Source organism: Pygocentrus nattereri, chromosome 23 (genome assembly GCF_015220715.1).
Source record: "Pygocentrus nattereri isolate fPygNat1 chromosome 23, fPygNat1.pri, whole genome shotgun sequence".
In the NCBI taxonomy this organism is placed as follows: Eukaryota; Metazoa; Chordata; class Actinopteri; order Characiformes; family Serrasalmidae; genus Pygocentrus; species Pygocentrus nattereri.
This window is the reverse complement of record NC_051233.1, coordinates 27,037,931-27,065,328: the sequence shown is the minus strand read 5'-3', so window position 1 is coordinate 27,065,328 and position 27,398 is coordinate 27,037,931. Positions and strand designations below refer to the sequence as shown.

At 41.9% G+C, this 27,398-nt stretch overlaps 2 protein-coding genes across 2 annotated transcripts in view; one reads left to right on the top strand and one right to left on the bottom strand.

The window, feature by feature from the left end:
- LOC108428927 (neuronal tyrosine-phosphorylated phosphoinositide-3-kinase adapter 1) overlaps window positions 1–14,280 on the bottom strand; it is a 57,390-nt gene extending 43,110 nt beyond the window's left edge. The window contains exon 1 of the mRNA XM_017700316.2: window positions 13,436–14,280. The gene's annotated coding sequence lies outside the window, so the exon portion shown is untranslated. The remainder of the gene's footprint in view (window positions 1–13,435) is intronic.
- A 4,766-nt stretch (window positions 14,281–19,046) lies between these two features.
- mogat3b (monoacylglycerol O-acyltransferase 3b) lies at window positions 19,047–26,877 on the top strand. Its single transcript, XM_017697636.2, has 8 exons — window positions 19,047–19,468; window positions 21,555–21,650; window positions 22,576–22,683; window positions 23,188–23,258; window positions 23,350–23,554; window positions 23,924–24,098; window positions 25,454–25,638; window positions 26,329–26,877. Exons 1-8 carry the CDS (start codon window positions 19,432–19,434, stop codon window positions 26,481–26,483), a joined length of 1,032 nt encoding a protein of 343 aa, XP_017553125.1. The 5' UTR covers window positions 19,047–19,431; the 3' UTR covers window positions 26,484–26,877.
- Window positions 26,878–27,398: the final 521 nt, after the last annotated feature.

Sequence of the window (27,398 nt, the reverse complement as noted above, 5' to 3'; positions counted from 1 at the left end):
ACCTAAGGCAACGCAACCTCTCTCTCTCTCTCTCTCTCTCTCTCTCTATATATATATATATATATATATATATATATATATATATATATATATATATATATATATATATATATATATATATATATATATATATAAACCTGAGGCAATGCAACCGTCTCCCTGAGGTACAGATGTGTGTGTAAGGTTGGGGGACGTTGGGGGAACATATGTGTGCTCGTGTGATGATGATGTATGGGGTGTGTGGCCGGAGGGATTTCGAAGTGTGTTACTGCTGCTTTTGGCCTCCTCCTCAGCAGAGCTAACACAGAGCTCTGACAGAAGCCTGGAACAGTGGGCCTTCAATAATGCAGAGAAAGAGATGGGAGGGGGGGGGGGGGCGTGGATAAAAATTGACCAAGTAAATTTTCACCTTGGGCACCAAACAGGTTAGGGCCACCACTGGCTACAGATGAGAAATAGGAGAAATAATTAATATAAAATTACACCATGCTTTGACTGATAACTGCTGATAACGGCACCTTCTGAGGGTTAACCCGACAAAATGAGCTCAGCGCCATTCGGCTCTGTAACCGGAGTTATTAGAAATGCATTAGAATATGAATGTGCGCAGATTAAAGAGGCAATCACGCTGTTTCATTCTGTAAATGCACTGACTGAGTCTGCAAAAGCCCTCCAGCAGAAACTCACCTGTTCTGACCTCAGCTTACCTGACCAGTGCTAATGCCCACCACCAAACACGCTCACTCCATTCCTCTCCTCTCCTTTATTTTTCCTCCTCTCCTCTCTCATGTCTTCTTTTCTGCAGCCACATATTACAACCTCTGTCACTGATGAATCTTTCATAATCGGAACTAAAAATAAACCACTCTCTCACTCCCACACACATGCACACCCACACATACACATCCACTGTTCATGTGCACTACACTAGATGGTAAGGGTTGCCTCCTTGAGGTGAGCACAACTCTCACAATTCTCATTTCTAAACAATAACAAACTCAACTTTATACAACAGTTAGTTCGCAGTACACAGTCTGTTGGGTGAGAAGCTGTGCTATTTGTGATAACAGCACACTTTCTTCACAGCAGCTGTATCATTCCACTGAGCACAGGTTGCACGACTCGTTTTATGCTGCAGCTACTGTCTACTGTACAGGCAGGGATTGTGGGAAGTAGGGGTGCTGAGGGGTCTGCAGCATCTCCAGATTTCAGGATTGTATTACTGCGAATGCAGAACATTGAGAACAGAACCAAAGAGCAGAAAGACCCCTGACCCATGTGTGTTTCTTGTAGGATGGAGTTTGTGAATAGTTTCAGGTGTTTTGGACGTGGCCTTGGGACATTAATGTGGGACATTAATGACGCCGCTTTAGATGCGTCATTAAAACATAAGCAGGTGGTGTAGGCTAGCTCTGTGTCATGACTGTGCCCTGAAGCAGCTTAATATTGTTTCAGAAACTTAAACATAATTATCTCCTTCCCTCATTCATTTTCTCAACCACTGTAATAATATCCTGCTAGGTTTAAGCACTTAACTTGACTATGGGTATGACGCAAGCATTTCCCCGCCTCCTATAAACAATCTGACTGGTCAATGCTCAGCTAATGTAATAGTTACATGTTCACGGCTAAAAGTTTCACCAACACCTTTCCTTGATGAAACAGAGCCACGATGTTACTTGTGACAACATACAACATCCAGTATTATATTGCTTAAATAAAAGTGTTGGATTTTTAAAGGCTTGGCGTTTAGCGGTAACTGATGTTTGTTTATCTGATGTTTGTTAATAACACCTTTAGAGGGCAGCAGTGAGTGAGGTTTGTTTATTTAATATTTGTTAATAACACTGTAGAAGGTGGTGGTAAGTGATGCTTGTTAACACCTTTAGAGGGCAGCAGTGAGTGACGTTTGCTTATTCGATGTGTGTTAATAACACCTTTAGAGGGCAGCAGTGAGTGATTTTTTATTTGAGCTCAAGCTGTTTAAGTCATCAGTTGGGAGCTACTGGGTATGAACAGCTAGGAAGCAAGACAGCTAATCAGCCAATGTTCCCACTTTAGGCTTGTCTATTAAAGGGCCCATGTCCTACATTTTCCTTGTATTTTATTTTTCCTCTGAGGTCCACTTACGTCATTGTATGGCTCTATGAACGATGTTTGCACCTCTTTTTCATCTCTTATAATTAAACAGGCTGTTTTGCTTGCTTGTTCTGGTTGCTGTGCCTTTAAGACATGTATATGTAAATGACCTCCGTTCAGATTGGCTGGCCTGTATTGTGAATGATATACAAAGCAGAGCAGGCTGAAATACTCTTTATAACCTCAAGAATTCAAAAAGATATAGGCTGAATAGGTGGAAAAAATGTGGTCTGGTGACATCACACAAAGAATTAACTGAAAATGGGCAGTTTCCATATATGGACTGTATGGACTGGGCAGTAAAATTATTTTAAATCTGAAATGTTAACAATGTGTACCCACTACATCAAACTCTTTCATTTAAAAATGTATTTTCCAACATATGAGGTCTTTAACAGCTGCCTGCAATGACCCCCAAAAAAAAAGAATTATATTATTTTTTTTATACAATCATTTGTATGGCAATTCATCACCAGCTAAAATTTCATGATCGTGACAGGCCTTCTCCATAACTGTGTGGTTCTTGTGTTTAAGTGTGTAGGTAAGTGTGTGGTTGGGAGTACACCTACTGCATAAATCACTGCAACACACACACCCACACTTATACCCACGCGCACACTCTGGTGGGGTACTGCGGCAGACTGCCAATTAGAGAGTCGCCCTCAAACCCACTTCTCACAGGTATTATAAGCAAGCACACTGTGTGTGTTACAGTACAGTAACAATGGCTGTAGCCTCACCACAGATTATCCACTGTTTGCCTGATTCTGCAAGCTGACAGAAAAAACACCCCCCTTTTCCTCTCCCGCTCCTTCTCTCCTCTTTTCATTCTCTCCTGCTCTCTGTCTCTGTGTGCACAGATGCACAGAAGCACTCACTGACCCCCTCCTCTCTCTCTCTCTTCCTCCTTCTCCCCTCCTCTCTTTTTCTCTCCCCTCCTCGTTCTCGCTCTCTCTTTCTCCAGTCCGTCCTTGGCTTCACCATAATTCACTGGAATCAGCAGTAAGCAAGGTGACTCACTGCAACACACACACATGAAGAAATACACACAGACACACGCATGTCCTGCTGATGGTGCATGCGTGTGTCTGTGTGTATTTCTGTCTCTGATGATGACATGGCTTTTACTGACCTCCCTCATTCTGAATCACTGGTTTGGTACAGTGCAGAGCTTTGGAGCTCCTCATTAGATCATATGTCTAATTGTGGGTGTAAATCTCTGACCAACCGTTTGATTTGATTATGTCTATTTCAGTGGCAAACTGGGACTGTAAATGCTTGGCCTTCAGTCCTGGCCACAAATGTCAGAACTTGGTCTAAAATCGAGGAAAAACACACACTGACAGTAATGCTTATTTCTTTAAGCACCCCTATAGCACCCCCATTCTGCCACTTTTACATCAGACCTTTACATTTTACATCCCGATAAACACAAGTTTGATCTATTTCAAACTGTATTCAGTGCCACGTTTTATCTCAGGGATAATACGGAACCGATCAGCTGCAGCTTTCTCTTGAACTGTTTATTTATATGGCTTCATTTTATTGCATCACTGTAGTATCATATCATAAATGATGAATACGGTGGTTGGGTTAATCACACTGCCCCATATACGGCACTCCGAGTAACTATGCTCACTGAGTGTGTGCATTTGTGTGAGCACGATGTACGTTTCTGTACAGTTTGCATGCTTGTGTGTGCAATCAATGTGTGTTAATGTGAATTTCTCACAATGCGCATATCTCTGCGTGTGTAAATATGCTATAGTAAGCATGAAGACTTGCACACACAATCACACAGCTGTAGACTCTACTCCACAGACAGGATGCCCATGCTCAGAGCCTTTGATTAAGCATTGGTGTGTGAGAATATGAAACAATCTAAACACACACGCACGCACCGGCAGACAGTGAAATACTAGAGCTTTTCAAATATGGATCCCAGGGGAGGGCAGCGCTTCATAGTTTGATTATTACTTCCTGTGTAGTCAGAGAGGAAAAAAGAAACCGTGTGAAAGAGTGCAGAGGTCGTATGAGGACAGGCGGGTGCTGGGATGACAGTGGCAAAAATAAATCACACGGCTCGAGGCGAGGAAGAGGTGTAACCTATTTATCAATACACACACAGCCACTCCATGGCTAACATTCTTTAACCCAGCTTTTCTACGGTTGCTAAGGACACTTCTGCTTCCCAGCAGAACAATTACTGTTCCTGATGCTGATGCAAGAATTCCAGACTTATGGCGTGTCTCCTGGGCTAAACACATACACACTCTGTAGGCTATACCAGGCGTTAACAGTTTGCCTGAAAAGGTCTAGAGAGGCTGTGGGTGTGGATAAGATTTGTGGGCTATACATTGCACTTCCACCTTAACCTCGACAGATATTTCCATGGTAACATGGATGGTAACGGGATGACCTCTAAAGGAACAGTTCTGCAAAATACACATGCCTAAATCGTCACATGCCAGTCTCAAGCTGTGTCGAGTTCTTCAATAATCTCTAAATCTTGCTTGTGGGGTTTCTTACTGATGATGCTGAGGATGGGCTTCTTATGATATAATGTCATCTATAACAAATGTACAAGTGCATGTCACTTAGTTACAAGCAACACTAACGGCCATTAGATAGACAGACATCGGCAAGGTGGAGATTCTATGTTTTTCACTGAAGCAGTAATGGAAAATTCTGCCATCACCAGCAGCAACGGCAGCTAGGGACACAAAATGATATCGGAATTTACTTCAAGAAAATATTGGCAATGGAAAGATGTTTTTACTGTACTTCAGAAGAGCCCATGTACCATATCAGTGCATTAGTAATGGCAACACAACACGGCAGTTTATCTAGAAGTTCCATCAAAACATGTGGTTAAAACTACACTGTGTAATGTGTAATTGCATATAAGGTACAAAACAAAATTTTGTAGCGTGGGTTGTGCTTCGGACCCCTTCCATGAGTGGATGAATCTGCTGAATGAGATCACAGTAAAAGAGCATTCAAAGAGAACTCAGTCAAACTTGGTGAAGAACAAGTCTTCACCAAGTGTCTGAGGGTGTGAGTGAATTATCTTCTATTATCATCATATCTTCATTCATATAATGTTGATTTTGCATTTGAGACCTAAACAGTGAACCAGACCCTCTTTTTGAGCCAGTGTGTGTGACATTAACGCATAACGACAACATGTCAACGCAGCATTAACAACTCTACATAGTGTGCGATGATTTAGGCAAGACGCCGGCATGACGCTAACGGTTGGGTATAAGGTTCTGTTACATGTTAACCACATTAGCCTCGTAGCTCCGGTGGAAAACTGAAGAAGGAAACTTAGACACCAAACATATCTTGGTTGCCAGATTACATTTGGGCAAGGGGATAATGGCATAAATTAAAACCTTTCACTGGAGTCTTCCAGACACTTCTTCAGTAACAGCACAATGACCTTTAGTCTCTCTGTGTTACTGGGGTAAAACAGCACACTGCATAAGAGGCTGGAGGACCAGGACGTGTTCCGTCTCAGCACAAACTACAGTGTCAACTGGCAATGCTTTGTTGTCCTTTTAACACATGAAACAAGAACCACCCCAAAATCTACCAGAAATAGATAAAAGTTTAATATCTCCCTCTCTCCGCTGTTTGTGGCTGGGTACAGCTCTCTCTGAAACATTCATGCTACATGCACCACGACTTCCCATGTTGCCAACTCACTCATGAGCAGAAAACATGCTGTATTCTTTTACTCTATCTCTCTCTATCAATTTTACATCAGGTCTTCAGTGGTATAGCTCGGTACATTGTGTAGCTACTCTATGTATGCACCGTATATGTACTGCATATACACGTTCACATGCATTTACGCTGCTCAGAGCAAAGCTACAGGACATGTGCTCAAATCCAGCATCCCAAGTGAGATTTATTTAAAAAGGTGAGTTTAAGATTCATCGAATGATTTGGAAAATATTCACCTTTTCTCTTTGGTCTTACACTGAAGCTAGGAGGCTGATGTAGACAACAAGTGATTCTACAATTGGCTCTGTGTGGGAAGCACACCTAAATCATCACACACTTGCCTCATAGTGTGTTGAGTTGTTAAAGGGATATTCCACCATAAAAAAAAAATCATTGCTACAGATCATTGCATCTGTAAACATGCCTGCTCGCTTCTTACAGCAGTGCCTGAGTAGTCTCTAAAGCAAGATGTCCTGGTTTAAAGACTGGATGTCACGATTGGCCCCTCCCAGTCCTGTCCATGTGTTCATGTTTTGGTTTAGCCCATGTGCATTTGTTTTGGTTTAGCCCCCTTGTTTCCTGATTGTCTCCACCTGTTTTCCACCTGTCCCTCGTTTTCCCTGTCTATTTAAGCCCTGTGGTTGCCCCTTGTGTTTGCTGGTCTTTGTTGGTTGTACTGGTGTTCTTCGTACTGGTCTATGTACAGTTGTTGGTTCTGTTTTATTCTGGTTTGTCATGTCTGTCCCCCAATCTATCCGTGCTGGATCTATGACCCTGGACCGTCTTGACTATGACCCTGGATTTGCCCACAATAAACATCGCTTATCTCCGCATATGCGTCTGCCTCTTCGCTCCCCGTTACACTGGAAAAGGTGGAAGTAATTCTGAAAGATTATAAGTGCTGGGGGTGGATAATTAGTGGACTGTATTTCTTTAACTGAACATTTTTTTAACTAAGAAAATTTTTTATTAAGAAAAGCTCTGTCGACCAGTTGAGGTTGCTGTACTACCAGCTAGCAACTCAGATGAATTTAGTAGCTTCTAGATCAGTAGCTAGTGTGATGTTAACGATATAAACGAACAAAAGTAAAAATTAGGTCAAAATTTAGGCTACAAGATTTTAGCTACACATTGTACTATTGCCCATCAGGCACTGTCTCTTGGTGTCCATTACTTGTCAGCGTTTTAACCTCATAGCTCCACCACAAAACTAAAGAAACAAACAGACACTAAACATGTTTTGGCTGAACAACCACAACTAAGTTTAAAGGGAAACTGTGCAACTTTGTACTATGTTTTGTCTGTTGCTTTAAACTGCATCTCAAATGCAGCAATGCATGAAAGCCTGTCCAGGTACTAAAACAACAATGCCGCCCAAAACATGACGTCTTTCATTCGCACACACTTTACACAATCACTACTGACAAACAGCACGAAGTAACCATAGCATAAATGCAGACATGCAGTGGGGATTAATCTGCTACCCTACTGTCAGAAAAACTGCAGAAACTGTAGAAGAGTTCTCAGATTAACACTGTCATACTAGCATTTTAGAAACTGGCATAATTCCCTCATATGTTGCTGTCTTTCTTTCTCTACCTCTGTCTCTCACTTTCTATTCATCTCTCATTCTACAGAGCAGCCACCATCTCGGCCCGTTCTCTCACTCTGTGGAGATCAGCGTCTGAAGCAGACAGCTCCGATGCATACATGCCGGAAAATTTCAATTTGGGTTTTTCCAGGAAAATCTGCAGTGAGGAGCTTGAGCTTGGATCATCCAGAGAGACACACAGACAGACTATGATGGACTGACGGACAGCTCTAAAGCCGGGCGTGAAAAATGGGCTTTAAAAGATGAGTGTTTGTCAAAGCATAATCAGCGTCTCTCTCTCTCTCTCTCTCTCTCTCTCTCTCTCACGCTCTGTCTCTCACCTACTTCTCCATGTCACTCTGACACACAAATACACACTCTCGTCTCCTCCCTTTTTCTCTCTGTCTGGGTCTCTCCCAATCAGTCTCGCTCTCCCTCTCTCTCACTCACTGTTCGACCTTTCGCTCTGTCTGTCTACCTGAATGCCGTCGAGGCCTTATAAGGATGTATGTCTGCTCCTTCTTTTCCTCTGTTATGGTCTCATTCCCTTCTCTTCACAATTTTCCTTCATTCTTCCCTATTCTTCCTCTTTTACTCTTCTGCCTCCCGTTAATGCTAAATAAACTCTAAATAAAATAATGCACTGCCTGGCCATCATGAATGAGCTGCTTGTGTGTGAGAGAGAGAGAGAGAGAGAGAGAGAGACAGAGACAGAGAAGGATGAATGATAATGAGAAAGATACTGCAGGTATGGCAAAGCAGCACTACAATTTAGCACGAACAGACCCCCAGTTAATGAGGACTACACGCAGTGAAAAACACACACACACACACACACACACACACACACACACACACACACACACACGCACACACGCACACACGCGCACACGCACACACGCACACACGCACACGCACACGCACACACGCACACTTCACCATGTTTAATTCCTTTCTCTATTTATTTGCTGACCAATAAGACAATAACACATGAATACTGCATTCTACCACACCTAAAGACCTAAAGACACAAAAATATCCAAATAAGGCATCATTTTATATTTAAATACCACTTCCTACTATACCTAAATACAGCAATACCTAAATTCAGAATCCTACTATACCTTAATACCTGAATACAGCATGTTCTATACCTAAATACGTAAATACTGCATCCTCTTATACCTACATACAATAAAAATACCTACATACAGCATCATCCTATACCTAAATACCTACATACAGCATCATACTATACCTAAATACCTACATACAGCATCATACTATACCTAAATACCTACATACAGCATCATCCTATACCTACATACAGCATCATGCTATACCTAAATACCTACATAGAGCATCATCCTATACCTAAATACAGCATCATACTATACCTAAATATCTACATACAGCATCATCATATACCTAAATACAGCATCATCCTTTACCTAAATACCTACATACAGCATCATCATATACCTAAATACCTACATACAGCATCATCCTATACCTAAATACAGCATCATACTATACCTAAATATCTACATACAGCATCATCATATACCTAAATACCTACATACAGCATCATACTATACCTAAATACCTACATACAGCATCATCCTATACCTACATACAGCATCATGCTATACCTAAATACCTAAATATATCCTACTATACCCAAATACCGTCCTCTACTACACTACTACTAAATACCTACATACAGCAGTTTGCTAAACAAAAATACCCAAATACAGCATCAGACTATAAATAATAAACTAAATACAGCATCCGACTATAAATAATAAACTAAATACAGCATCCGACTATAGATAATAAACCAAATACAGCATCCGACTATAAATAATAAACTAAATACAGCATCCGACTATAAATAATAAACTAAATACAGCATCCGACTATAGATAATAAACTAAATACAGCATCCGACTATAAATAATAAACTAAATACAGCATCCGACTATAAATAATAAACCAAATACAGCATCCGACTATAAATAATAAACTAAATACAGCATCCGACTATAGATAATAAACCAAATACAGCATCCGACTATAAATAATAAACTAAATACAGCATCCGACTATAAATAATAAACCAAATACAGCATCTGACTATAAATAATAAACTAAATACAGCATCCGACTATAAATAATAAACTAAATACAGCATCCGACTATAGATAATAAACTAAATACAGCATCCGACTATAGATAATAAACCAAATACAGCATCCGACTATAAATAAAAAACTAAATACAGCATCCGACTATAAATAAAAAACTAAATACAGCATCCGACTATAAATAATAAACCAAATACAGCATCCGACTATAAATAATAAACTAAATACAGCATCCGACTATAGATAATAAACCAAATACAGCATCCGACTATAAATAAAAAACTAAATACAGCATCCGACTATAAATAAAAAACTAAATACAGCATCCGACTATAAATAATAAACTAAATACAGCATCCGACTATAAATAAAAAACTAAATACAGCATCCGACTATAAATAATAAACCAAATACAGCATCCGACTATAAATAATAAACTAAATACAGCATCCGACTATAGATAATAAACTAAATACAGCATCCGACTATAAATAATAAACTAAATACAGCATCCGACTATAAATAATAAACCAAATACAGCATCCGACTATAAATAATAAACTAAATACAGCATCCGACTATAAATAATAAACTAAATACAGCATCCGACTATAAATAATAAACTAAATACAGCATCCGACTATAAATAATAAACCAAATACAGCATCCGACTATAAATAATAAACTAAATACAGCATCCGACTATAAATAATAAACCAAATACAGCATCCGACTATAAATAAAAAACTAAATACAGCATCCGACTGTATCTACACACAGAAACACCTAAATGCTGCATTACACAGGAACTACACACAGAAATATCCAACTACAGCGTCCCACGATGCCTCAGTGCCTAAATACAGACGCATCTGAATACTGTATCCACCATATCCACTAAATACAGAAATGCCTGAACGCTACATTTCCCCAAATCTCATGGAAGTGTCCCCTCATCCAGTGAAGTGATTCCCAGTCTAAGGCTCCATTACTGTTATGATCAGGTGCTGTATTGATTATCCGTCTGCACTAACGTCGTCTGAACGCTCCAGACAAGGTGGGGTTGCATTTTCCCACGTCTGCACCTTCTCTCTCACACCTCCTCTCCACTTCTCTCTCATTCTCTCTCCTTTACCCTCTCCCTTCTGTTTCTTTCACCTGCTCTCTCTTTGCCTGTCTCCCTCACTCTTTCTCTGTATATCATTCTCACCCTCGTTCCTTCTCTTTCACTCTCTCTCCTGCATTACTCACTTCCTCACTCCCCCTTTCATGTTCCCTCTATCACTCTCTAACTTGTCTCTTTACCTGTCTCTCTATATCTCCCTCATCCTCTTTCCTTCTCTCTCTATCACCCCCACCTCTCTGCATCTGTCTTTCTCCCTCTTTTCTCTCTATCACCACCACCTCTCTGCATCTATCTGTCTTTCTCCCTCTTTTCTCTATCACCCCCACCTCTCTGCATCTGTCTATCTCTGTCTTTCTCCCTCTTTTCTCTATCACCCCCACCTCTCTGCATCTATCTGTCTTTCTCCCTTTTTTCTCTATCATCCCCACCTCTCTGCATCTGTCGATCTGTCTTTCTCCCTCTTTTCTCTATCACCCCCACCTCTCTGCATCTGTCTATCTCTGTCTTTCTCCCTCTTTTCTCTATCACCCCCACCTCTATGCATCTATCTGTCTTTCTCCCTCTTTTCTCTCTATCATCCCCACCTCTCTGCATCTGTCGATCTGTCTTTCTCCCTCTTTTCTCTATCACCCCCACCTCTATGCATCTATCTGTCTTTCTCCCTCTTTTCTCTCTATCACCCACACCTCTCTGCATCTGTCTATCTCTGTCTTTCTCCCTCTTTTCTCTATCACCCCCACCTCTCTGCATCTGTCTATCTCTGTCTTTCTCCCTTTTCTCTATCACCCCCACCTCTATGCATCTATCTGTCTTTCTCCCTCTTTTCTCTCTATCACCCCCACCTCTCTGCATCTGTCTATCTCTGTCTTTCTCCCTCTTTTCTCTATCACCCCCACCTCTCTGCATCTATCTCTGTCTTTCTCCCTCTTTTCTCTATCACCCCCACCTCTATGCATCTATCTGTCTTTCTCCCTCTTTTCTCTCTATCACCCCCACCTCTCTGCATCTGTCTATCTCTGTCTTTCTCCCTCTTTTCTCTCTATCACCCCCACCTCTCTGCATCTGTCTATCTCTGTCTTTCTCCCTCTTTTCTCTATCACCCCCACCTCTCTGCATCTGTCTATCTCTGTCTTTCTCCCTCTTTTCTCTATCACCCCCACCTCTCTGCATCTGTCTTTCTCCCTCTTTTCTCTATCACCCCCACCTCTATGCATCTATCTGTCTTTCTCCCTCTTTTCTCTATCACCCCACCTCTCTGCATCTGTCTATCTGTCTTTCTCCCTCTTTTCTCTCTATCATCCCCCACTTCTCTGCATGTCTATCTGTCTTTCTCCCTCTTTTCTCTCTCCATCACCCCCACCTCTCTGCATCTGTCTATCTCTGTCTTTCTCTTTTTTCTCTCTCTATCACCCCCACCTCTCTGCATCTGTCTATCTCTGTCTTTCTCTTTTTTCTCTCTCTATCACCCCCCCACCTCTCTGCATCTGTCTGTTTCTCTCTTTTCTCTCTATCCCCCGCTTCCTGTGTGTGCCTCTCTCTCCTCGGTTATATCAGACGCCCACTATAAAACCACCGTCTCTCTGTCCAATGCAGCGCGCTGTAAACGGCGTTTATTAAACTAGACGCGCGCCGGTTACCGGTCAGCCACGCCCCCCAACCCCTCCCCACCGTAGAGACAGGTCTCGAGCATCAGCATCGGCGGCAGTAGTAGTGATAGCACTGCTCGTAGCTTGTCGCACGTGAGCCGCCGTTTAACGGAGACGACACCTACGTGAGGAGAATATGGAGTGGGAGGGGCCGGAAGGGAGTGAGGGGGGGGGGGGGGGGGTTGCCAAAGTACCGAGAACCGGCGGGAGGTTAGGGGACACTTTTTTGGGGTTTTCCGCCAACCGATCAGCATTCAGGCTATCGCCACACACTCCCACACCCCCCCCACCCCCCTTACCCACACACACACTCCCACCCCCCCCACACACACGCACACACACACACACACTCCCACCCCACACACACACACACACACACACACACACACACACACTCCCACCCCCCCCACACACACACTCCCACCCCAAACACACACACACTCACACACATTATACAAATGATTATTATTATCGTCATTATTATTATAAGCCTTATGATTTATGGTCGCTGCTGTTTCCCCTCTCGGTCTCACGGCGGGGCTTCTGTGGCGGGAAAAAAGAGACGAGTCAGCTGACGAGACAGGCACAAAACACAAGTACAGAAGTTTAACGTTCCACCTTAAATGATGCAGCAGCCACATTCTTGCGTCTGGGACACCTGAACGTAACCGCTGCACCATTTAAGGTGGAACGGGAAATTTGACTAAGACCGCGGGCGAGTAGGAGGCGAACTTCAGCCCCGTGAACGCGGAGCGGTCACGACGAAAACGGACGGCGCGTGTTACTCACTCCTGCCCCACGCAGACTAACGGCCCTGCCTCCGAGCTGCTGCTCTCCGCCCTGAGCCCGCGGACAACCTGAACACAGCAGAGGGAAACGGCGCTGCGGGGCTTCTGCTGTGAATTTGGTTCAGATCAGCCTCCGCTGCGTCTCCACCCCCAGCATGTTTACAACCGTCATGTTTCAGCCAGAGCCCGACACCGGGGGGCCAATTTCACCTGAGACCTCCTTAAATCCGAGTGTTTGAGGGAGGAGGTGAGGTGCAGCGCCTTACCCGGTCTGTTTTGACGTTTTAGTGCAGAGCTGAATCAGACGACAGCAGCGGCCGGCGGCGCGGAGGAAAACATGGAGTCTCCACAGGAGGTCAAGAATAAGGAGAAGATGAAAACGCGCCGAGTCTCAGATGAACGTAAACAACACCAACATCCTCCGCTTCGCCCTCGACAGGAACCGGCGAGGCGGGGAAACGGCTCCGCTATCCGAGCGTCCGTCCCCTCGGCTCACTGCGACGTTGTAGGGCGGGAAAAAAAAACAGGAAAAAAAACGAAAACATCGGAAAACAGGCGCGTGAACCGGAGAGGCGTCTCGTCACGTGCCCGCCGCTTCACCGAGGAGACGAAAACAAAACAGCAATGTCATCGATGTTCGTTTGGTCGCCGCCGTTTTTCGCCGTTCTCCCTCTTTTTTCTCCGTTCTCCCTCTTTTTTCCGCTGTTTGTGGAAAAAAAAAACAGCTCGCGACCGTTTTCAGTCAGTGGTGTCGCGCGCGCCTCGTCGCCGCGCCGCCGGTGTGACGTCGTCGCCGCGTTGCGCTCGCGCTGCTGCTGCTGCTGCTGTTTTTGTAACGGTCGACATTTTTCAGTCCGCCATGCTCCGCGGAGATGGCGCGCGCGTGGTGTTTTCGGGGTGTTTTGATCGCCGCTCTCGCGCCTCTCCGTCACACCGTCCGCTCACACACACGCGCACACGCACACACACACATGCACCCTCGCGCGCCTTATTTACTCGGTTTGGGTGCGCAGACGTAAGCAGGTCTGTGAGCGCGGGGCACTACCGTCAGAACCGGGGGCGCGCGCGCCTGTGAGCCCAGAAGACACCCAAAATATGCAATACACATACGCGCGCGCGAGTCAGACAGCCTGTCTGTCTTTAGTTTGTGTAACACAAACATACGCACTGAACATCGTACATAAACCTCATTATTATCATTATTATTATTATTATTGTTATTATTATTATGCCTTCTCTGGCCAAGACAACAGACCTCTGAAGCCCTGTCATCATTCTTTAGTCAGCATCACGCCCATATCAGGAGCCTGAAATGGCTTTCTCTATGAAACACCTGCTCATGCAACATTTCTTCTGAAATCAGTTTTAATAGTGAGTGTTTATCCCCCTTTTGCTGCTGTAACATTGCAACATTGCTGTGAGGATTTGGTTGCATTCAGCCACGATATCGGATGGCTGCTTACCTGCCCTCTGGACCAGTTCGACTCCCATGGAGTTTCTCCTGCATCTTCATTCGCTCTCCTGTTGTGCAGAGAGCTTCACCTGCCAATGGTAGATAGTAGACCACAGTTTGAGTAGCTGGTGTTGTTATATTATATATTTGAGTTTAATAGCAGACTTACTTTCCTATGACATCAGTGTTCGCTTTGGTTATAGTATGGATGTTGCATTTTAGGAGGCTTTCTGAACTCAAACAGTAACAAAAATAAACTAGAAAGGTGCATTACCTGAAGGAAATGCAGTGACTGTGCAGCTCAAGCAGTTAGGGTGTTGCCAAATGGGTTGTGATTGTATCCCAGGTGATTGATATTATCCCAGGTTATTGCTAGGGCGTTGCTAGATGGTTGCGATAGTATCCCTGGTGGTTGCAATGGTATCCCAGGTGGTTGCTAGGGTGGTGTCAGGTGGTTGCGATGGTATCCCAGGTGGTTGCTATGGTGTTGCTAGGTGGTTGCGATGGTATCCCAGGTGGTTGCTATGTTTTTCACATGTAGGGTGTTGCTAGACTTGAATCAAAATGATTTTTGATTGATTTTTTTCCCCCCTATTTCCATGGGGGGAAAAAATCATTATTTAATGATAATTGAACAAATGGCATGGAGCTGATATCTCAACATCTGTGGGACAAGTTAATGGTCAAACATCTGGCAAGAAAAGAAGATGAAGAATATACCATCAGATAACAATTTCTTTGCAATGTGAAATTACTAATAAATACATTAATAAATACGTTAATAAATACCTGACAGATGTGACTAAGCAATAATCCAGCAAGTTAAATGGCCCCTGGACACTGGCCCAGTCAGTATCCATCCCTGTTTATAATTCTGATCATCCTGTGACACTAATAGGGAAAAATGTGCACAAGACATTTTTCTCATAGAGAAACCAGCTTAGACTCTGAGCTCCTAAGACAGACACGACACCAAACACAGAATGACGCACGACTTCAGGCAAACATATTTAAATTCTCTCAGTACTTGAACCCGCATACAGATACTCAGACTTTACCAGTCGACTCTGTAAATATGTGTAGAGTTAGAGAGAAAGAGGAAGGGAAAAAATGGAGGTAAAGCCAGAGAAGAATAAAAGATGTTGGATAAAAGATAAAAAGTAGAAGTGATGGTTCAGCTGAGGCATACATCCCTGCCCCCCATACGTCAATTGGAGCTACTTACAATTCACAATTAAATGTGAAATTAAAAATTGTGCTCATGGCTCCAAAACGTCAATTTGACCTCTTTGAAAAAATGAGAAAAGGGGGAAAACAGTGTGACTTTGTCACTGTAATTGGAATACACTGTCATGCACATGCTGTTTGGGGACTGTACCAATTAAGGTTGCTGTTAGAGCAAAGAGGCAGAAATCTGCAGCTAAATGATGAATCTACAGCACTGCATTTGCTCTGTACCACACCTGAACAGCAGCTACAATGTATGTGCAAGCATTTGTAAACACCTGCTTATCCAACATTTCCACTGACAATGCTTTTATATGGAGATGCAATTGAGCACTTGTGCATATACAATGTTCTAAGAGATGCAGTGAGCTTATTAATGAGCTAATGCGATGAATTTTAATGTACTGGAGCTGTGACACTGGCTTCTTCTACATAGGGTTAAACGAAATCACTTCATTGTTCTTCATGTCCTTATTTCCATGATGTACGCTGGACAATTAGGGAAAGAAATACAGTACAGCGTACACTACAGTCATACATGAAGTAGAGTATAGGAGGGAGGAGGAGAGAGAAGACTATATAAGAGCAGAGAGGTTCAAACAAAGGTGCACTGAAGATCTTATATCATGAAATAAAAACCCTTTAACAGCAGAGCCATAGCTGCACAATATATTTGCCCAAATGGACTAACCATGGCAGTTCTATGTAGTTTTAGACTGTCGTCGTTTCTGTTTATTTGCTGTGTTTGTCTGTTGTCTGTGCCATGTTTGAGCAGATCTTCTTCTTTGGACACAGAAGGATGACAAAGGTTCCTATATAAACTGAGTTATAGTTATACAATTTAAGTAGGCCTACTAGTGGTACTATTGCTTGTCCTGTCATCTTGTAATTGGTAATACCAGAGAGAGAGAGAGAGAGAGAGAGAGAGAGAGAGAGAGAGAGAGAGAGAGAGAGAGAGAGAGAGAGAGAGAAAGAGAGAGAGAGAGAGAGAGAGAGAGAGAGAGAGAAAGAAAGAGAGAGAGAGAGAGAGAGAGAGAGAAAGAAAGAGAGAGAGAGAGAGACTTACATGCACTCTACTTTGTGTGTGTGTGTGTGTGTGTGTACAGAAATAAATAAATAAATATATTTACACACACACACACACACACACACATATATATACACACATATATACATATATATATATATATACATATATACATACACATAGTAGGCCTAATTAAATTGTATAACAACTATAACTCAGTTTATATAGGAACCTTTGTCACGGGGGGGGGGGGGGGGGGGGGGGGGTGCTGGAGCCTATCCCAGCAGTCTTCGGGCGAAAGGCAGGATACATATATATTCATATATATATATATATATATATATATATATATATATATATCCCTGTATATCATAAAAAATATCTGTTCATTCCAAATTACATTTTGGAAAAGCAACATTCAAAATACTAATATTTTTACTTTACTTACTCACTAAATTAATATACATACTTACCATCTTTACAAGAAACATGATCAATGGTTTATCATTAAATAGTTAAAATCAGCACACTGCATATTAAGGTGTAATCTAAAGCAGAGAGAGAGAGAGAGCGAGAGAGAGAGCGAGAGAGAGCAAGTGAGCGAGAGAGAGATTATAGGAGCAGCAGTGGGATTATGGGAGCAGCAGTGGACTGAAGCAGATGGTGAAAGCCAAAGTAATGTAGAGAATTTTAAATATGTAAATTCTTCATGAATCACATGAACAGAAGAATGATGTGAAGAAACCTGTCAATGAGTAACACTGTGAAATAAAAATGATGATAACGTGTTTTTCCCATTCGTGTTATTAATTTGTATTTTAAATGTATTCAGAATACATTACAAGGCACATTTAGGACGGTGTACTTAGTAATCAGCCATCACTTCTTTCTCAAAGTATTCTGCCCAGCTCTGTAACATGCTACATGATGAGTAAAGACAGATTAGTATGAAAAAGGAAATAATCAAAGAAAAAATGAATCAATGCAAGTGTAGCAAAGAAATGCAAAAGGAGGGAGGAAAGAAAGAGTTCATCTCCACTTTCCAACAGAACAGTGCTGCACAAGCCCAGCAGGCCTAACGACCGCTCCAGTGTTGGGTTCATTACTGAAAACAAGTAACTCCATTTACAAGTTACTAAATACTTCTGTACACATGTACTGAGTACTTCACTCATTAGTCTATGAAATGGGTGATCTCACTACCCGTTACTCCTACATTACTCTGTACCAAATTATCACACTGCATCAGTGGATACAAGCACTATTTCTCAAAATAAGAGATCCCTTTCCTCAATAAGATTACTTGTGTAAAAAGTAGAAGTAAATGTAGAACTAGAAGTTCAATAATCGTATAATATTCTAACAGCAATCTAAAACCACTAGATTTAAGATGTTTTCACTTTTTTTCAGCATATCACAATGACAGAAATCATTAATTAAAATTCAATAAAGTACAATCAAAGAAAATTTCTTCCAGTAAAGGTCCAGAACATCATAAATGTCTAACTTGCATCATGATTCAGTGCCATAGACTGTGAACTGAAGTAGTCTAGTAGTTATATCAACATCATTTGTGTTCGACAACCGAATGTAAAATTAAATTCAGCAATATTTACTGTCAGCTTTTTTTTTTCTTTTTAAAAAGCACCATGTGAAATAATCTGACTCACTTTCTTCCCCGACTGCTCTGACTCGCCTGGTCCCTCCCCTGTGTGTACGTCACTGACTGGAGTCAGTGCTCATGGTAATGCACAGATCTGATTGGCTGAGTAACTACACGTGTGAGTTTCTAAACTGGTACTGAAGGGCTAGAAAAACAATGCCGATTAAAATAAGACCACCCCAGTTTATCAGTTCCAGGTCCAGGTCCAGGTCCACATAGGACAGCGCCTGGGTCCGGACTCGGACCGCGGTCCGCATATTAATGACCTCTGGTGTAAGGTCATCACTAAAAAGTACGTATGTGTTATCATTATTTTTGTATGTATAATAATAATTATAATAATTATTATTATTGTCGTTAATATTTGTGGTTATTAATAAAGAGAGATGGTTTATTTAATCGTATTTAAATTCCGTTCTTCTGATTTCAGAGTCTTTAAATTCCAGAATTACATCAGTTTGGCGCCCTGTTCCCTTTCGGCCACGCCCACCTAGAATCCTTTGAAGTTTCGTGTCAGTGAGAGGCGCGCGCCAGTGTCCGTCCGGCGCGCCGTGAGCGGAGAGAGATGTTCAGCGGTCACTTCGGACCAGACCACCGGCCACAGGTACCACCTGCGGCCGAGCGATGGCCGTCTTCAGGCGGTAAGGCCGCTCTCCGCCCGTCATGACCCTCCCGCTGCTGGGTCTGGACCGGGTTTACCTCAGGATTTCAGCCCGAATGATCCGCTTTCACGGTTTACCGAGCTTTGACTGGACAAAAAAAACAGTCCACGTCTCGTGCACGCTGACCTTCGTTATCTCGCGCGCGGGCTGAACCGACCAAAGTGCAAATCCACGTGCGACCGGGAGAGAGAGCGCGAGGACGGGACTGGACTGGACGACGGGAAGCCGGAATGATCAGCGGCAGAGGCGAAGACTTCAACGGAGCAGGTGAGCAGAACTTTACTGTTTACTGAGGCTGTAGCGGTCAGTCAGACCCGGTCAGCCCTCACCGGAACACGGCAGCGGTGGCTTTTCCTGCGCTCGTCTGCGCTCGTGCTGGTGGGCGAGCACTTTGCTGTGTTCAAGGTGTTTTGGGTGTGTCGAGTTCGAGTTTAAACCGTTTCTGAAGCCTCGATATGAACGGACAACTTAAAGGGGAGCGTCACCAATTTTTCAAAACGTGTGCACAGTTCAGTTGTTGAGATGTAAACAAAGTCAGAGTGGTTTGATGTGAAATGCATTTGTAGAGAAACTTACAGGACTTGGAGATTTCTCTTCAGTGGTGGTGTTAGGAACCAGGGGGTCAGAAAACTGAAATAAACAGCCATTTCATTTACTGTCCCAAACCACCAGTGAACCCGCATCTGTCTGAGTGTTGATATGTAATGTCTAGAATGGAAAAATGGTGATAAATCTGAAAAAAAAAACACCAAATTCCTTGACTTCTTTGCCTTTTTACAAGCTACATGCATCTCTGCACTATTAATGTATTCTAAAATGTACTATGTACTATGATAGAACAATATTTCAGGCATCAGGCCGTGTATTCATGACCATTTCATGTCTTTGAGGGAGCTTTTAGAGACATTAAACTTTTCAGATGTCTGGTTCCCATCATCAGCACTGTGAACAATTCAGGCAAGTATGTCTAGAATGGAGCTTTTCACGCCACACCAGTCTAAATGACCTCACGTCTTAACAGCTGACTTACGGAGAAAGTCTGGAAAATCTGTGGAATTCCCCTTTTAGTTATATTGAGCAAAACGCCTGGCTCTGACTAAATGTGACGGCTCATTTTCTGATATATTACCTAATATCAAAGTCAGGTACGCTGCAGGTCAGGGGGGTCAGATTGCACATTTTCTGATATGATAACATACGAGAGCAGAGGTCACTGATGAGGATGACGAAGAGGCTGCTGACGTTCTTCTGTCGGTGTTAAAGGATTAGAAGGGGATTCCACTGATTTTTCAACCTTTCTGCCCAGATCACTGCGATGTAAACAAAGTCCCCCGGAGTGTTTTGATGTGCAGCCTAATAACTCTGGTTTCGTTCCAGTGGTGGTAATATGACCAGTGGACCTGCACCTGTCCTCTGAGCTTCAACATGCAGTGTAGATGAGGGTAAAATAGTAGGAAACCCAAAGAATGACTTTTCTTTAGGTACCGTTTGTCCTCACAGTGCCCTTCATGTACCTCTCCTTACAGCAATATGCCAAAGCTTTAAAGCAAAACGGTCATGAAACAATATGTCAGGCATCAGGCAGCATGTTAGTAATCGTTTCATGTAATAACTTTCTGTGGGTTCGCTTTTCGAGGCATGGAACACTTCACATGTCTGATTCCTATCGTCTCAATTGTTAAAAGCTGTTAATTTGTGACGTTGCTCTACAAGGAACAGTTGCACGTTAGACCACTTTGACGTCAACCTCAGTGACTGAGTTCTGCAGAAATGGGGTTTCAAAGCCAACACAAGATCACTTTGTTATTGTCGTGTGATTTTCTTGGTGTTTAATCTCTCTCGCTATCTCAAAAGGCTTGTATGAGCACGTTAAGTTGGCAAACCTTTCAAAATTGTTTGAATATTAGCTCATTAGTGATCAGTCAGCACACATGCACAGAGAGGCGCCTGCAAACATTCAGTCCTATATGTATTTGACTACATCGCCGCTGTCAGGACAAAACTTCTTGACGTAACTGATATCTCCACCTGCGCTCAAAATTTCATGAGTGGATCGAAAGAAATGACTGGGAATGAATCATTTCTCCATGAACTCCCATTAATAGTTCCGCTTTTTGGAAATATGAGATTTAGTCCAGGCAGTGATGATATATTTAATGTTACAGTACCGAAAAGCATCACTGCTTAATATGCCTGTCACCTCTCCCTCAAGCCTCTTGTACCTATTTCCCAGCCGAAGCAGCATGATGTTCTTCTTTAACAGTACTTTTGTTTTTTTTCTGTTCCAGGACGTTCATGAAGTGCAAAGTATTTAACAAACTGTTTGTCTCGGATGTTTGTGTCTTTTGCTCAGTTGCTGCAATGAAGGCAGGAGAGGAGAAATCACAGTGGAAGCTGTTTATTGAGGATATCAGTGTTTTACAGCTGGTCATGTCATTCTTGTTTATGGGTGAGATATACATTGTGCACACGTGTCCACACATGCAGGCATGAATGATAGATAACATGAAAAAAGCTCTCATAGATATGATAACGCCTGTGATGACTAACTCACATCAGCGTACACCATTCTCAGTAGTTTAACTGAGGTCACTCTTATTTTACAACTTTCGTGCACTTAATTACTTCCCTGGGTCCATGTATTACGTTTGTGTGGTTTTATGAACCAGAAACAGTTGTGATCATTTTTTATGTGACTATGTTTCACACTCTGTTTACCTTTTGATTAAACACGTTTTTCTTACTGTGCCTTTAAGACTAATGCATGTGAATGTGGTCTGCGCTGATTGGCTGCCTTGTACTGTGCCTCATTCAAAAAGCAGGCCAGGCTGAAACACTCCTTATAACTTCAGCGTAAATGGGCGGGGTTCACGTGTTTTAGGAGGAACAGGGGATGTTTCTAAATGTGCTGGTTTTTCATGACATTACAGAAGCGATGGATTCAAAATAGGATGTGTTTTGCAGTGTGGTATCCATAGTGACCAGAGGAAATTAGGCTTAACATGACACAAGCCCTTTAAATTTCCATCGTTGTAGAAATGGTTCATTCGTTAACTCATTTACTGTTCACTACAAACACCGGAGAACAACCAGAGACAGAACAATGGTTTTTTTTCCAGCGAATTATGCTAATGGAATGATTATTTCAGGAGATAAAATTACTTCAAACAAGTACAACACCTATAAATACGTTAAATACTGTTTTAATATGCTTACAAACCGTCCTAATGAGAAGTCATGGATATATTGAATAGATTTAAGCTAATTACACTTGCCGTGATATCATTTTTCACTGTACAATGTGATATGTACTGATATTGCATACTGCGCTGTGATGAGCGTATTTTGTGCACATTTTCCATGTGTGTGTTTAGGTGTGTTGTGTCTGCTGTCGATGTTGTACCTGATGTTCACGCCACTGTGGCCCCTTCCAACTCTCTACTTCGCCTGGCAGCTCTATGACTGGCACAAACCTGAGAGAGGTAAGAGTCACGATTACACATGCATTTGCTCATCACGCACTCTCTGAGTCATCTCCTCATTTCTTGTGACACAACAATACAACCTCAGTTGCTTTCGCAACGGCTTGCGCATTAAACTCCCTCTTCTTGTAATCTTAATGTTTTACTGTATTTTTTTTTCCCCACTGTTGCGCAACACATCCTAGACAAACAGGCCTGGATCTTAAGTGCTCAGTTTATGTGAAAGATGCCAGTTGAGATGTTAAACCGAAAAAAGCCCACTGATAAGAAGCGGTTCAGACAGAGCAAAAATAAATGAGCCTTGAGTCGCTTTTAAACTTTAGCCCATATGATTTTCAGGTTCTTTTTGGAATCACATGCAAATGTTCTCATTGGTTTTAGGTATTGCAGTTATGTAGTTCTGCCAATATAACTTGCATATGCATTTTGGACATCTTTAGTCAGCTCACCCAACAATCTTGATACCATTTTACATTAGTGACTAAGTGCAGTGGTGTCCACTAGGTGGCAGACGATCAGCGTTTGTGAGGAACTGGAAAGTTTGGAAACACTTCAAGGACTACTTCCCAGTGAAGGTAGACGAACACAGTAACAGGTTCCATTTCTACGTTAAAAAAAGTCCTTTCATTCTTCAGATTTAATGAAAAAAGTTTTTTTTTTAAATAGTTGGTGAAGACAGCAGAGCTTAGTCCCAGTAAGAACTACATACTGGGCTGTCATCCGCATGGCATTATGAGCATGGGGGCGTTCTCCTGCTTTGCAACAGAGGCTGGTGGCTTTGCTAAGGCTTTTCCAGGTGTGCGCTCCACTCTGGCCATTCTGGCCGGCCTCTTTCGCCTCCCAATCTTCAGAGATTACATCTTGATTGCAGGTCAGTAGACAAAGATGACTGGTTGAGATCTACTAGCAACTCCTTCCCTGTTTATAGTGGTGTAAAAGTGCATTTCAACTGTGTTGATTTTGGAATGTTATAATCAATTATGATAATATTCCCAAAATATAATGAGCTATTTTCAGATCTAAAAGTTCAGCTTGTTTGTTTTAACAATAATTTTAACAACCAAACAACTGAATCAAATTGTGAAGTCAGAGATTTACAGAAATGTAGAATAGATCACATTTTAAAAGTGAGAGTTTCATCTCTCTGACTGTCTGTCGTATGTAGTTATGCCTAATTCTTTCTGTCGTTCACCTTTTTCTTCCCTTCTCTCTGTGCCTGTCTCTTCCCCCACGGTCGCAGGCTTGCTTCCAGTCAGTAAGGAAAGTCTAGAGTACAAGCTGAGCTGGACTGGTGTGGGCAATGCAGTGGTCATCATCATCGGAGGAGCAGAGGAGTCGCTGGCTTCCTCTCCTGGAGTGAACACAGTGGTCATGAAACACAGGAAAGGCTTTGTTCGTTTGGCCTTAGAGAACGGGTGAGAGAAAAACTGTGAGAGAGATGATTCATGTATTTAGACAGCTATATTAGGTATGTTACAAATTACAAGCCTCACTGCTCAGTTGCTCAATTCCAATCTTTTGGTCTGGTATTAATCTTTGACATTCGAGTGGGTAAGTGACCCACATCTATCATTAGTGTGAACACACCTGCACACCTGCATCATGAACAGCAACATCAAAGAAACTAACTAGGAGCCCTAATTGTGAAGATTGTCCTAATTGCTTCGAACATCCCTTAGTGAGATGAATGCCAAAAAGGCCACATGCATTGCTTTTGCAGAGAGGTGATAATAAGGTAGGTGCAGCTGCCACATTAACACTGACGATGGTGCATGTGTAGTAGGAAAAAACATGCATTCTAATCTGAACACAAATCAGATATGCATCTGATCAAGGCCCAATTTATGGAAGATGCTGAGAGCTGAGATCTGATTTGAAAACATTACGTTCGTTTCAGAGCTGTGTAGACATCCAATCAGATAGTGATCAGATATGTATCACTTTAAGGCAAAAGTTTGCTAATGTGAACGCAGCCTAAATGATCTATTACTATATACGCAAGTGGTTTAGGTTGTGTTTAGGCAGGCGGCTCAAATCTGATTTCTTTAGTATATCAGATTCAAGAAAGACGTTTTTTTGTGGCATGAATTGCAAAAAATCCACATGATGCCTGACTGGAAAAAGTTGGATTTAAGCCACATTTTCAAGGGGTTTAGAATCTGATTCAAATTGTATCTTTGGGTATGTGGCTACATTTGAGCGGTCAGATTCGTACCAGTAGATTTGGGGCACAATGGTTCATGTAAAGTTCATATTCACATATTACAGCTTAGGCAGGTAAAGTACAAGCTTTTAACAGACATTTTGGGAATCTTTTTTACTTTATATGTTGTAGTTGTGAGTAAAGTCTCTGAATATTATTTGTACAGCCTATAGTTTGTTAGCAGTCTGTTGACCAGGTCAGCCTACAATTATGTTGTGTTCTGTTTGTATTGTACTTGACAAAAAGTGAATTGCAGCATGATCATTCTTTTAAGCTGGTTATCATCATGTGGTTTTGCCCCTACCCAGTCGGGCTATGCAGGTATATGTTGTTACAATGTGGATATAAGAAATATAAGAACCAAATCGGATTTGCCCTGCAGAGTGAACAAGATCAGATTTTTAAAAAAGATATTTTTCTGTTTACACTATTTTTAGTTCCGGCTCAACCCTCTATTGTGAACATAGCCTTCATGAACTGTTCCTATTCACTTCACCTTAACAGCGTGCATGTGCTGTTCTGCCTTGGTTGACTACATTTCCCCACATGCCATTGCTGTGTCCTCAGAGCTGACCTGGTTCCGGTGTATTCTTTCGGGGAGAACGAGCTGTTCCCTCAGGTGGTTCTGTCCGAGGGCAGCGTGGGCCGCAAGCTGCAGGCTCTCTTCAAGCAGGTCATGGGTTTTGCCCCCTGCATTTTCACGGGGGGACGCTGGCTTCTTCTGCCCTATAGGAGACCGGTCATCACTGTGGGTAAGTCCAACAACAAACAACTCACCCTCACCAGTCTACTGTAACTTATGCAAGTGTTCTGGAGTCGGATCAAGATTAGCCTTGGACTTTGTAATTCCACAGATAGGAAATACAGTGTCAATAGTGATTCTCCATTGAAAAACCTCATGCCAGGACTAGATTTAAAATCTGGCACAAGGACAAGGAGAACAAACAATGAAGAAATTCTGTTTACTTTCGGAAAACATCAGTTTAGAAGGTTAATATTGGACACTCGTTGCCTTCACAGGTTGGAGTGTTGACTGTGACCTATGTAGTCACAAATCTTAAAGAGGAGATAATGTATTCAAAGGGATCATATCATGGAAATATAGATTTTTTTAAGGGATTCATGTAGTAAGTAAACATTGCATGCTATGAAATTATACCAGAGATCCCTACAGACCAAATATGGAAACTAAGCTGTAAAAATGGACCGTTTGATGACACAAAAACCAAAGCTTTCTCATGAATCCACCTATGCAGCCTATAGCAGTTTGAAGTTATAAGTAGTGTTTCAGCCCAGACTGCTTTTTGAGTGATGCACATTGCAGGGCTCATGTAAAAACTAATATTGACTGGTTTTAGTACTTAAAACTGATATAAGACGTAAGAAGTAGGCCTTTGTAGTAGTAGAATATTACATGATCAATCTCTCTCACTCTCTTTCAGTGGGCAGCCCCATATCTGTGCCTTATGTGTGCAATCCATCTGAAGAGCAGGTGGACCACTATCACATGCTGTACATGGAGGCTCTATCCAAACTCTTCCACACCCACAAAACCAGCTGTGGACTGTCTGAAACACACCAGCTGTGCATCATTTAAACACGCACGCACACACACACACACACACACACACACACACACACACACATACATACATATATATATATATATTAGTTTTATACTCATAACAAAGAGCATTCCTTTTACCTTTACTGTATTTCTGCAAACTGAGCTCAGTTTTCTTAACAGATGACTAATTACAGGATGTACGTCTTCAAAAACTGACAGTACTTTAGTACATTTTATTGTTTTAACACATATACACGAAATAATTTATGACTTATTTTAGCCTACTATTTATTATCAAAAATGAGAGTACAGATTAGTAAATACACCAATCAGGGCATTATTGATTGTGACTCTGGCTACGCTTGACTTAATAAAAACAAACTTACGAGAGGTAAAAAATTAGGAATATATTTGCTAAATACATACACTTTTCAGAATGATCAAGCAACTGGTTTACAGTTTATAGTGCAGGCCTATCTTCACTTACATTACATCATCAAATGAACATGATGTTACACTACCGATTTCCATTTTGCAAATTAGTGATTAATTATTGCACTATTAAGAGAGTCTCATAGAATGTTGTAAAATAGTGATGATATATCTGCACAGGACTCCGTGTGTGTTAGAAATATATGCTTTATTTTTATATTTAAATGAACTTCACTGGTTTCGGTGCCATTTGTAATAGTAAGGTACACATGGAAGTGTTAGAATACAATTATGTGTGATGGAGTATTTTCTTGTATTTATCGAGTAAATTACAATATTCCAATATGCACTCACCGGCCACTTTATTAGGTACACTTGCTAGTGAAAGATTGGACAACCTTTTGCCTTCAGAACTGCCTGAATTCTTCATGGCATACTTTCAACAAGGTGTTGGGAACATTCCTCAGAGATTTTGTTTATTTATTTGAGTCACTGTTGCCTTTCTGTCATCTC

Bases quoted from the DNA above. Each gene is read 5' to 3' on its own strand.
- mogat3b (XM_017697636.2), top strand. From the start codon at position 19,432: ATGATCAGCGGCAGAGGCGAAGACTTCAACGGAGCAG. The intron at 23,555-23,923 runs GTCAGTAGACAA...CCACGGTCGCAG, and splicing joins AGATTACATCTTGATTGCAG to GCTTGCTTCCAGTCAGTAAG. The intron at 24,099-25,453 runs GTGAGAGAAAAA...CTGTGTCCTCAG, and splicing joins CGTTTGGCCTTAGAGAACGG to AGCTGACCTGGTTCCGGTGT.